General features: G+C 43.5%; 1 protein-coding gene across 2 annotated transcripts in view; it reads right to left on the bottom strand.

The window, feature by feature from the left end:
- LOC123504483 (gamma-2-syntrophin-like) overlaps positions 1–13,429 on the bottom strand; it is a 378,342-nt gene that overhangs the window by 254,824 nt on the left and 110,089 nt on the right. For both annotated transcript variants that reach the window (XM_045255017.1, XM_045255019.1), the window contains exon 2: positions 237–1,183. In XM_045255017.1, the coding sequence (XP_045110952.1) occupies positions 237–335 (99 nt within the window). In that variant the 5' untranslated portion in view covers positions 336–1,183. The remainder of the gene's footprint in view (positions 1–236; positions 1,184–13,429) is intronic.

Raw genomic sequence — 13,429 nt, 5'->3', positions numbered from 1 at the left:
GGAAAGCCAATATATGCTTAGAATCATGAGCTTAAGAGAAATTGTAAATAAAAGTTAGAAATTAATGCATAACTGATCAATTATAGATCCACAACAATATTCTCGAAAGGAAGTCAGTCTTAGACACCTGGAAACGAGACACTAAAGATAAACAAGAGAACAATAATGGAAATGTTTAAGTGTGAGGCCACCAGGGTGACACACAGAGAGGGAAGGCAAGGCGTTGAGTGACATACCTGGTGTCTCTCCTCCCTGGGCGTGGTGGGCCGTGTATTGGAGGCTGTGGTGTTGGCGTTGGAGGAGGAGGGAGTGCTGGCTCGGCTTGAGTCTTCCATCTTGTCGTCGGGAGCCTTGAGGACAAGTCAAGGAGATGGAAACGGAAACCGGCGGAGCAAGAACGAGAGCACGAAGAGGAAGGAGATGAGCAAGACGGGAACTTGTGTTTATGACAGTTAGTTGACTTTGACTTTTGTTTGTTAGGGGAGTCTTGTTTCCGAGAGACGCTGCTTAGTCGCCCTCCAGCAGAATGATCACACTCGCGCGGGAGAAGGTTGTGGTTTGTTGTTCTTTTCAGGATACCGTGGCTGTGAGTTGGTACCCTTTCTGGATTTTGTTGCAATGGTTTACGTGTATACAACAATTTCTTGATAGTATTATTTGTAAACACAGCACGAGATTGTTTACTTAGCAAGGTAATACTTTGTTCCAAGAATGTTTCTATATAATGACCTTAATGAAGACTTAACAAGGAAAAACTATAGGCTAGTCAGTAGGAGCTTCTCACCCCTTACAACTTCTGAACAAGGTCGTGATCTGAAACTTCCAACTAGACAAGAATAGCCCACGACACAGATTTTTCGATGTACACAGTTAAAAGTCCGTTTCAGATTGCAGTGTCAATCATAACATTAAAAGTCACTACAGTTTATATGTACTTCACAACAAAACAACGCGTAAGAAATTCACCAACGGTATAAGTTTGCGACAACATTCATTTATCATTACGTAACGTTGACGAGGCGAGTAATTGAACTGACGTTAACCATACAACAAACACGTACTAACGGTAACGTAGTGTATGGTGTGGGCAGCCACGGATGTGAGGGGAGGGCAGGGAACGGCGTGGTACAAGGTTATTGCAGTCGTTGTGGCCGCCTTATTGCAAGTTGCATACGAGGGAACACTGTAAAGAAGAGAAACACTGAATTACTACACTGAAAAGGCACATATTCATACATACATAGAATTACATACACACTTACTTAAATTATCGGCATAATGATATAGGCTGCATAAACGGAAACGAAACACACACACACACACACACACACACACACACACACACACACACACACACACACACACACACACACACACACACACACATGGCAATATTGCATCAGTTTGATCATCAGTTACATTATAAATATTGAAAACCATTGTGAAGAATGTTGAGATAAGCCAATTACTGATGCCCAATTACTAAATAGGGGGTAGTGTTTATAGACCACACAAAACAGCGCACGTACACGCACACGCACACACACACACACACACACACACACACACACACACATGGAAACTCTCTCCAATCCATCTCTCTCTCTCTCTCTCTCTCTCTCTCTCTCTCTCTCTCTCTCTCTCTCTCTCTGCGCAAACACAGATGGATTTCCTCTTCGGTCCGATAATATTAATGAGAAAGGCCACACCATTTCCACTGAATTACAGGATTATCTAATCTTGATAATCGATAAACCAATGTCACAACCACGCCGCCATCACCACCACCATCACTACCATCACCATCACTACCATCACCATCACCATCACCATCATTATCTCTATGGCTCCATCATGATAAGCAAATTCTTCGTGGCAACACAAGTATCTCACACAACAGCAGCCAGTCAGAGGTCAGGTGCTTCGTGTTAACAATTTTCGACTCCCAGCTTAACACCAAAGCCAGTTGTAACTCTGCCTTCTCTTCTTTCCCGCTATTTGTTCTTCCCCCACAGACTATAACGGCTCAGTGACAATCTTTGTGTGTTTGTGCGTCCGTGGAAAGTCTGCTTCTCCAGCCATTCAGTAATTGTTAACGTCAGGAAGTTGATTCAATATCTGGTGTATGACAACGCAGAAAGGAAATCATATCGCACGCCACCACAAAAAAAAAAAAAAAAAAATAAATGGAAATTGAAAATTGTAAAAGAAAAATTAATAAATTATATATAAGCAACTTATGCAAGAAGCGGAAGCTACGTTTCATTTCAGTCAGAACGAGGCAGTCATTTCACCTCAGGCAGAACGCTATCTCCTCATGAAGACATGCACTTCACGTCCCGAGCAGAGAGAGAGAGAGAGAGAGAGAGAGAGAGAGAGAGAGAGAGAGAGAGAGAGAGAGAGAGAGAGAGAGAGAGAGAGAGAGAGAGAGGCGTCCCTCCCGGCATCAGAGAGGCGGGGGTTCAGCTTTCCTCCAAGCACCGCAAGTATCACTCACACAGGTCTGGGCCCGCGGCACGTAGCCAGCCCGTGCGTCACAGTTAAGTGGACCAGTGAGTCACTACACCATCAGATGTCTGTGGGTCGTTCTGATCTTGATCAGTAGTTTCACTTCACACCGTTATACAAATATGTCTGGCCAGGTGTCCCCAACTCACCTATGGCCATCGCCTTCTGCCTTTTTAGTTACTGAGCGGCGTGAATGATGAAAGGGACTGATCGATGAAGGATCTTAAAGGGAAAAGGACATATCATAAGCAGGAAAATGAAATGTTCCCATGGGAACCTTAGAGTACCTACACGATTGCCAGCACCGCACCGCACCGCACCACGCCGCCGTCACCGCCACCGCGACCGCCACTACTGAGCTGCATGCGAACTTCTGGGAATTTCTGCATTTCCATAGGCTGTCTTGCTCCCATCACTCAAGTGTCTCTCGTCAGTTTCATATATATATATATATATATATATATATATATATATATATATATATATATATATATATATATATATATATATATATAATCAAGTATTTGAATCTATACGAACATGAACGAGCAAAAAGGAAGGGTTACAACAGGGACAAGTCACAATCTAAATTTTTCAAAACTAATCACATGAATTGAAATAAAAGAAATTTACTTCACAAGCATGCAACGACAATAGTAAAGTTATTGTTTAAGACGCAAACAACCCCAAAAATTATTATCAGTAAGCGTGGATTCAAATACTCAAAACAGAGAGAAAAGAAACAAAATAAAACAATACCTCTTGAACTTATAGTAATTCAAGTTTAGTCGTAACACAAACACTTAAAGAATTCAGTTCATAAAAGCGCACCAGAGTATAAGTGTACATAGCAGCGGGACACCGAGAGACGTAGAGCAGCGGTGACAACGTTATTGTATTGTAGCGTGATGGTGTGCCGTGCTGGGTGCAAGTAAGGAGGCAGATTGGAGGGTGTTGATTGTACAGTTCAAGCCGCGGCGTGCTGGGGGCGGTGGCGTGATGACAGGGAACGGAACGCCTCAAGTGGTCGAGGTGGTTTACTCTATGTGTGTGTGTGTGTGTGTGTGTGTGTGTGTGTGTGTGTGTGTGTGTGTGTGTGTGTGTGTGTGTGTGTGTGTGTGTGTGTGTCTCTGACGAGTGTGTGTGTGTGTGTGTGTGTGTGTGTGTGTGTGTGTGTGTGTGTGTGTAATTCACCTCGGTCTCCTGCTGGTCACCCAGCCAATCTTTCCCATTACGGAGCGAGCTCGGAGCTCATAGACCGATCTTCGGGTAGGACTGAGACCACATCAACACACAACAGGGAAAGCGAGGCCACAACCCCTCGAGTTACATCCCGTACCTATTTACTGCTAGGTGAACAGGGGCCACACATTAAGAGGCTAGCCCATTTGCTTCGCCGCGCCGGGATTCGAACTCGGGCCTCTCGATTGTGAGTCGAGCGTGCTAACCACTACACTACGCGGTGTGTGTGTGTGTGTGTGTGTGTGTGTGTGTGTGTGTGTGTGTGTGTGTGTGTGTGTGTGTGTGTGTGTGTGTGTTGTCATTATATTGTCAATAATATTAAGTAAAACGCCAGCTTGTTACATGGCAGATTTTCTCGTCAACACATTCCTGGTATTGAATCAGTGTTAATAAGTACAGACAGTATGCTCTTTTGCAGTTTGACAAAGAACTATAATGTTGATTTTTAACATTTAGTTTTTATATTTGACATGGACATGAGTTCTTTTTTCCGTGGTTGAGCAATGCTGGGCACTCTCATGTTTCCCTTTAGTAATGATCAATATGCGACGAGGGAGAGAGAGAGAGCAAGAGTGATGACGCATTGCTGGATCTGGCAGACAAACTCAAAATGGTTGAACTCTTTACGAGACCAAATATAAGAAGAAGGTAAGCAGTTTCCTTACACTGTTACGAGATAAAGTCAGGAACGGAGGAGGCATATAATCCACATAAAAACACGTGTCAGTGATCAGGAGATGCAGATTCACCTTATGCCTAGCAAGAAGAGCTTTCAGAAGTGTACTTTACATTCTGCACAAGAAGAGGGTAGGTCTGTGAAGCGTTACTGTCCTCATCAACACATCAAACCTTCGTCACTTCATATAAAGATGATGTATGAGATTCCAGTACCATGATGCGTTTCCATATTCATTTTGCTTACTATTTGGTGATTTTACACAGCTTCAGAGACTTATGTCGGGGATTAAAATAGTGAAGACTGTGGCCCTTAATCATCTACCCTCTATAGAACCTTGCTAACGTCAATAAAATAGTCTAATGGTACAAAAACTCAAGGAAAAATGTGTCCCAGTACTGAAGGGGTTAATGTAAAACGTTTTGTATAGCATAAAGATGAATATGTTTTTGCTATAATAAAAAAAATAATAATCTCTCCCATGAAATAATGCGGTTATATTCGTAATCTGATGCAATTTGTCATCCAATTAAAAACTACTGACAAAGCAATCTAATTACAAGTAACCTGATTTCTTGTTAGAGTTGACGTGTTGCGCCTCGTATTACCGCCTGTCTTTATTAACGGATAAATCTGGTTAGTCTGAGAACAATGGTAAAAGCATCGTGTGTATTCTGAATGAGTGTCACGGTTACAGATCCATGAACTTGCTTTCAGTGAAGAAGGAGGGAGTTGATATTTGACCTCTCTCTCTCTCTCTCTCTCTCTCTCTCTCTCTCACACACACACACACACACACACACACACACACACACACACACAGAGAGAGAGAGAGAGAGAGAGAGAGAGAGAGAGAGAGAGAGAGAGAGAGAGAGAGAGAGAGAGAGAGAGAGAGAGAGAGAGATCTTCATCACTCACATGCTTCTTAGTTATGTAATTTCACTTGGTTGAAAATGATGACATACGAACACAGAAACAGTTAGCAGCAGTCAGTCAACGGAGGAAGAAAAGGAAAGCGCAGGAGCAAGTTAGAGTAAGAAAAAAAAAAAAAACGCACATACACAAATTCGTATGAACTCACATAGGATATAAGAGGCTGGTAGAGAATGCAAAGAGCCACACACGTTCAACAGCTGGGTGGATAGGCCAGTCTGCATCACCTCCACACTGTTCAGGCCTGCGTCAATGCAATAGCGCAGTTCCAGCCAGTGCTGAACTAATGTGGTATCAAGGCCGCCTCATGTATCTATACACGCTCAAACAACCTGAACTGGACGCTGCCTGGACGAAGTTACAGGCTGGTGAGGCACTCTATCCGGTCTGCACAGGTCGCCTCAACGTCTAGTATATGAAAAGCTCTAGTTTGTGCAGGCGGTTGGACAGGCCGTCTGAACATGTATGGGACCCTTAAGGCACTGCCATCAGCTACCTGTTGTCAGGCTCAGGTGTCTGTGAGGGCCCTCCACCATGAGCTTTAAATATAATGTTGGGAAATCATCAACTGCTACACACACACACACACACACACACACACACACACACACACACACACACACACACACACACACACACACACACACACACACATGCAAACAGTTAGTAACACAGGAACGAAAGGGCATCAAAAGTCAAAATAATTCTTTAAGTTACCAGAAAGATTATTTTTATTTCATATTCAGTGAGGTTTGCCATAAGGGTCAAAGTTAAAGGTAAAGGGCAACGTTGGAACAGAAGAGACAAAGGAAAATCACTGGATCTCCAATAAAAATTCAACATATCGGGGCGAGCATGGTGTTTGAACTCCCTGCCGTCGAAATAAAGCATTCTTTTTATCTGGTAATAGGAGCAACCATTAACGCACACGATAAAGTTGAAATAATGTACAGCAGCCATTAAACGTAAATAGAAAATGGAAATAAAGGAAAGAAATGAAGAGGGAGTCACTTCACGGTAGGACGATGCCACACACGTCATGGCAGCCAGACTTGGGATCCTTTATCATCCAGTTTTCACAACACACTGGCATTGATTTTGGTTTCGTGAGAGAGAGAGAGAGAGAGAGAGAGAGAGAGAGAGAGAGAGAGAGAGAGAGAGAGAGAGAGAGAGAGAGAGAGAGAGATTGGGTCTTTACTTATCAACATTTCTAGGGACAATTACAGCTTTCGCAAATAAAGCGGCGAGAAAGTAGTCACAGAGCCACGACAGCCGAGCAGATCGAGAGTCTCCTTAAACTCTCCTCGCTGCACCTCTCAAAAACTTACTTACATCGATCCAGTGCTTTGTATAATTAAAAATGCACTTACACATCTGCTTGCTTTAAACGACAGAGAACACACACACACACACACACACACACACACACACACACACACACACACACACACACACACACACACACACGTATCCATGTCCATCTGTTCTTTTTAGCTTGTTTTCTCCGAGGACAGAGCTAACAACTAATTTCCATGAGTCCATCCAGCTGAGAGAGAGAGAGAGAGAGAGAGAGAGAGAGAGAGAGAGAGAGAGAGAGAGAAAGAGGGGGGGGGTTCTTTTTTCGTTTAATATGCAGTGTTAATTTTCCAGGAAGACAGATGTAAGACAGGAAGGAAAATGGTGTCTGCGCCACAGCGACACCTCACTCTTTGCAACGAAGTGCTTTCCATCCTGCATGACCTGCGTGGTAGTTGTTCTCGTTGAATTTCCTTTGTCTTAAATATAATGATGAATCAACATTTAATTCTTCGATAATCTGATGAAGATAAATGTCCCGACAGCCAGGACACCGCCTTCCCACCACCACCTGCAGCACACTGGCATAACGCCCACAAACACGTGCCTACAGACAGGCGACGCTCGCCCACGGAAGCCACGCGCAGCACATCCTGGAGCTACTAACACTGTGACGTTCACTGTCAGCTTGGCGGCAAATGTCAATAAGGAAATATCATATTTCCTATCAAGACTGACCAACAGCTATTTGCTCTAATCAAATGCATTTAATTGATTAACTAATTAATTAGATTATTTCATTAAATCATTTAACTCAAATGTACTGCTGTCACCACGAATTCTTTTCACTACTTTGAAAATTAAATATCATGTAGTAGAGAATGATTTACAAGTCACATCATAGCCTACCCACAGTGCTTCTTAATTGTAAACACACCAGTTCATGTGGCAGTCAGCCCGACAGTCTTTAGCACTGGTGATGAGAGATACTTCATTCAGAATCAGGACCAAGGGATAGGCCGCCGTGGTACAGTGGAACCATGCGTGCTTTGGGGTCCGCGGGGTCTCCAAGCGCACGGGTTCGAATCCTGTCTACGGTCCGAGTGTAGGTTGGGCTTTCTCACTCGGGGCAACGGTTTCCTAGCGGGTGGGCTTTAAGATAGGAGGTACCCCATAAAGTACTTCCTATAGGCCATAAATTCCCGTGAAAAGCCCACATGGTATAAATAAAAAAAAAAAGACAGAGTAAAGTATTGTGACGAGGAAAAGGTTTTCAACAACAATACTGTATCTATCCCCTTCTGGCTACAAACTGTGTTGTGTTCATTGACACCAATACTCCTCTAAAGCATCATAAACACCAAACTTTTCTGTATAGCTACAAAGAAGCACTAACCTGTTCCATCAATTCAATACTAGTGGCTGTCGTAACTCTTGTGTCGCCTTCCCCCGGTGCACGGAACACGATGCAAGTTAGTTTCAGTCCAATAATGGTCCCGGTGTGGTGGTTCATATTTTCAGCCAATTATCTCTTACCATAAAAGTGGCGAGATATTGACAGTACCTTCCATTATCACGTGGACCAGAAATGCAACCTCGGAATGAGTAATTAATATTGTGGATCTGATACACGCTTGACATTAACGTCCATTGCTCAAAGATGCCAAAAGTGAATGACACCTGTGTTTAATTTCCAAATGTAATTCTTGTTCTTGAGCAGGTTTGGTGAGGGGAAGGAGTGAGGAGTGGGCAGCATCACTTTCAGCATCATCATCATCATCACCATCATCACGACCACCACCATCACTTCCGCTTCTTAATTCTGATACAGCTTACTAATTCAGCATGAGACGGGTGAGCATCATCATCATCACCACCACCACCACCACCACCACCACCACCACCACATTCGCTTCCTTAATGCACTATGACACTTACTAATTCCGCATGTGACTCACGCATCAGGCAATAGAGGAGACACCAGGTTCATATCTAATTAACGTGAGTTGGGTAGGAACGAAGTTGGGGAATTATCCTTTCCATGCAAAAATTATCACTGAATCCTGCGCCTCAAAAATACCGAGTGACTTTTATTTTATTGCCTCAAGTTCATGAATAATAGAGAGATATATTTAGTGCTTCCTTAACTTGCCCTCCACAAATATTCCGCGTTTTCTTTCATACACTAGGAATAAAAGAAAACAGAAAATAAATAAACCATGATAGAAAATGTAGAGTGCCGGATTATAGCGCCTCGTCTTTTTTAATCCCTTCAATACCATGACGTGTTTTCATATTCTTTCTGCTTACCAATTGGCAATTTTATACAGCTTCAGAAACTTATGTGATGATCAAAATAGTGATGATTCTGTGCATTAATCTTCTGACCTCCATAAACCCTTTCTAATGCCAATAAAATCGTCTTATCATATCCAAATGGTAGAAATACGTCCCAGTACTGAAGAGGTTAATATTTAAGTACCATATTTCACTAAACTGCTGTACTCTTGCTTCGTTTATATCACACTATCTCTCTCAAACAACACGGCAACACATGGCTGATAAAATGTACAAAATCTATTAACAAAGAAACAGGGATTTTTTTCCATGATGAGACTTATTTCACACAGCAACAATGTGGTCAGACTTGTTAACTTGCAGACCTCGCAGTAATCTAAGACGTCCAGCAGGTATTAAGGAATGTGGTGAAAAACGTGGGTAGGTAAAGTGAAACCGTAGCAACTAGAAGTGGTAGGTTCGGTGCCCTGCCCACTGCCATACCGCCAGGCCGCTGTGCTGATGAGCCGCGCCGCGAAGTGTTCTCTCATGTTAGAGTCACCACGCTGATAGTCTGAGATGATCTTGCTGATGGAAAAATGAACGTATATCTAGGAAAATAATGATGTTAGACAAGAGCCGGTTTGATCTTGTGGTGATATAGATAACGGTTTACCGGAGCGACATGTGCCTCACTGAACGTTTGAACACAAGTAGAGAGAGAGATGATTGACACACACACACACACACACACACACACACACACACACACACACACACACACACACACAGACACACACACACCAAAAGGAACAGGTGTGTACAAGGCTGGGGCAAAACCACTTCGACCACAACTTGATGTAAGATGAACCGTCCAAGAGGCGCTGCAGGGCGACCTTCACAAGAATGTCACACTGCTCTAAAAATACACGCTCCTTCTTCATTCAACAGCTGTTTAAATGCTCCACCGCCAAGAAAAAACCTACAGAACAGTACGCAAGTGGCTGTCGGTGGAATGATGGGAAAGTAGGCATACAAGTTGTTACTGTTAACTCTTCCTATCACGTCACTCTCACACCCAAGGACTTCATCATTTTCTGCAGGTTATGTTTGTTCAAGTCGTCCCCGCTGTGTCTCCTACGCTCTGTCAACACGGGATAGCAGGGTTAGCTCGGCTCGGCTTCTATTCAGCCGTGTGAAATATTTTGTGACGAAGTTTTAGCTAGAAATCAATTTTTTGTTATTCATTCTTTCTCCTCGACCAGACTCTCGTCCTCAACACTAGCCATCCGCTGCATCGGAAAAGAAATAGTGGAAGGATGATCCCGCACACAGCACTGTATCACCTGATATTTACGTGTTAGTTCGACCCAGATACTAAAAACTGGATCACAGGTCTTAAGTTACTAGTATTTTCAAATATCCGTGAAAGCAATGCTACACAGCCCGCCCGACCGTACCACAGGGAAATATTCTTAAAAATGGATTACGTTGAGTCTTAAATATTCTTAGTTATCGTAATACCTTTCAAGAAAACTTTTTACCCTTCTATACTAAGAATAGAAAACTACTTTATATATTTTTTTGTAAATTTCGCTGTTTTTGTGCTGATGTCCAGTATAATATGTGCTAAAGGAAAAAAAATAACACACACACACACACACACACACACACACACGAGAGAGAGAGAGAGAGAGAGAGAGAGTGTGTGTGTGTGTGTGTGTGTGTGTGTGTGTGTGTGGGTGGGGGAGGGTGGGTGGCCAGGCGGCGTCGTTTCAGTCATCCCGGGCCGTCAGTTACCTCAGCTTTCACGTTAATCAAGAAAAAATTGCAACGTTTTTCAAAACAATTCTATTTCAGGTGCATTTTTCTGTTTTATTTTGATTGATGCAACATTTTTACTTAGTTTTTTATTTGTTTAACTACATTTATTACAGCGATTACAACTCATACCACGCTTTCCCATCCTGCTTCATGTCTGCCCTCCAATAACACCACCACAACTCCACATTAATCCACACAACACTGAAGCACCACAACACAAGACACAGAACACCAATGATAACACCACCACAACTTCACATTAACCCACAACACTGAAGCACCACTACACCACAACACCACTAATAACACCACTACAATTCCACCTGCCCCCACTCCATAAATACCGAAGCGCCACTACACCACAACACCAATGATAACACCACTACAGCCCCATCTGCTTCCCTCCATAACACCGAAGCGCCACTACACCACAACACCACTAATAACACCACTACAACCCCACCCGCTCCCTTACATAACACCGAAGCGCCACAACACCACAACACCACTAATAACACCACCAGAATCCCACCTGCTTCCTTTCACATCACTGAGGCACCACAACACCACAACAAACGGAACACCACTTATAACACCACTACAATTCCACATTACCCCCACAAAACTGAGGCGCCACTACACCACAACACCACTGATAACACCATTACAATCCATTCTGCTCCCCTCCGTAACACCGGGGCGCCAGCGATAACGATCTTCTGCAGGAGAGGTAGCGCTTTCCCCACAGTGACACATGACCTTATTTCAATGGCGCCGTAACTCACTCAGTCTACAACCCAACACTTGATCAAATAAATTCCATGGTGGACAAACGCAAAGTGAGATCTATTTTTACCCCTTTTTCACTTATTTACTTGACTTTCCTCCTTTTACTCTTTACTTCACCTGGCAGAAAAAAAACTTGTGTCCCTTTTGATGCATAGAACTCCACCGCCTCGTCTTCCACTTCACCACAAGACTCAGTGGCAATTAGTTTCATCCTCTACCTTTCCTGCAGCGACTGGCGTGTATAAGTATCTAATTCCTCCATTAAGACGCTCCGTAACAGACTCGACAGCCAGAGTTCGCATCAGAAGTAGGCTAAAACAATAGAAATGGGAAGGTAGCGTCCGGCCACTTCCTTGCTGAGTAGAGAGGGAGAGGTTTGAGGTGAGGGTGGCGTGACTCACAGTTATGTCTGCATTATGTAGGCTTACTTCCACGAGCGTTGTATGGACGTATGCATAGTGTAGAGAGAGAGAGAGAGAGAGAGAGAGAGAGAGAGAGAGAGAGAGAGAGAGAGAGAGAGAGAGAGAGAGAGAGAGAGAGAGAGAGAGAGAGAGAGAGAGAGAGAGAGAGAGAGAGAGAGAGAGAGAGAGAGAGAGAGAGATAGATAGATAGATAGATAGATAGATAGATAGATAGATAGATAGATAGATAGAGACAGAAAGAAAGAAAGAAAGAAAGAAAGAAAAAATAAAGAAAGACAGGCAGACAGACATAAAGAGACAGATAGACAGATACAGACACAGAGACAGAGAGATAGACAGACAGAAAGACAAAAACGGACGGACAGACAGACAGACAGACAGGCAGATATAGACAGACAGACAGACAAACGCACCTAACCACTAACCTAATTAATCATACAGATAGAGACAGATTCAAGACAGACTCACACACACACACACACACACACACACACACACACACACACACACAAAGCAAAATAAAACACTTGCATACTCACAAAAAAAATCGCAAACCGGAGACATAAGAGAGACACACAGGGAGACAAACGAAGATAGAGAGAGTGAGTGAGTGGGACAGTGAGTGTGTGTGTTTCTGCAGCGCTGTGTCAACTTGAGTTAGGGTGATGTATCGATACGCCTGCCTGCCTGCCTGCCACGGGACTCTCACTGCCCGCCACACTGCCTCGCCTCACCTCTATGCATCAGTGTTCATGAAGGAGGCATTTTGGAGAGGTATTGTGCCATGATGTAGGAAACTTTGGTGTTAACAGGTGCAGTACTTGGATTTAAGAGGAGGCACTGGGTCCATCTGTCTGTCTGCCTGTCTGTCTGTCTGTATAGGAGAGGCTTTTTGGTCTATTTGTATGTCTGAGGGCGCTTTCTTTCTCTCTCTCTCTCTCTCTCTCTCTCTCTCTCTGCTCTGTCTAGTTCGTATTCAGAAACGCTCTGCTTTCTCCCCATGATTATTTTCTAAGGCCACAGAGATGACTAGCGAGGTTTTCAAGAGTTTTCTCCAGTTAATAATATAAAAATCACGTCATTCTGCTTCTAGAAACGTAAAAACACCTTAAAAACTCATGTCAATTTAATTAAAGCCTTTTGAAATAGTAGAGAAGAAGCGCAGAAGTGCTTGAGAATACGAGCCTCCTTCTCATACAGTTACATGATAATGAGTGATGCATAAAAGCAGGCCCAGCACGCCACGGCAGCCTCGCCGGGCCACAGAGAGCAAGGAGTGAAACGAAACCCGGCGTGCAACAATGAGCGCCGCACAAAAACGTCATTCACGCTGGCAAATAATTAATGCACACTGCTTTGTTTGCCTAAATAAAATATCAGTAAATGAGTGAATGGCTTATGCATGAACAGGTAGCTACACAATGACGAGCACGCAACCACACGCCCACAAGCACACACACAC

The sequence above is a fragment of the Portunus trituberculatus genome, chromosome 16 (genome assembly GCF_017591435.1).
Source record: "Portunus trituberculatus isolate SZX2019 chromosome 16, ASM1759143v1, whole genome shotgun sequence".
NCBI classification, from domain to species: domain Eukaryota; kingdom Metazoa; phylum Arthropoda; class Malacostraca; order Decapoda; family Portunidae; genus Portunus; species Portunus trituberculatus.
The sequence above is the reverse complement of the archived record's forward strand: the minus strand, read 5'-3'. Positions and strand labels throughout refer to the sequence as shown.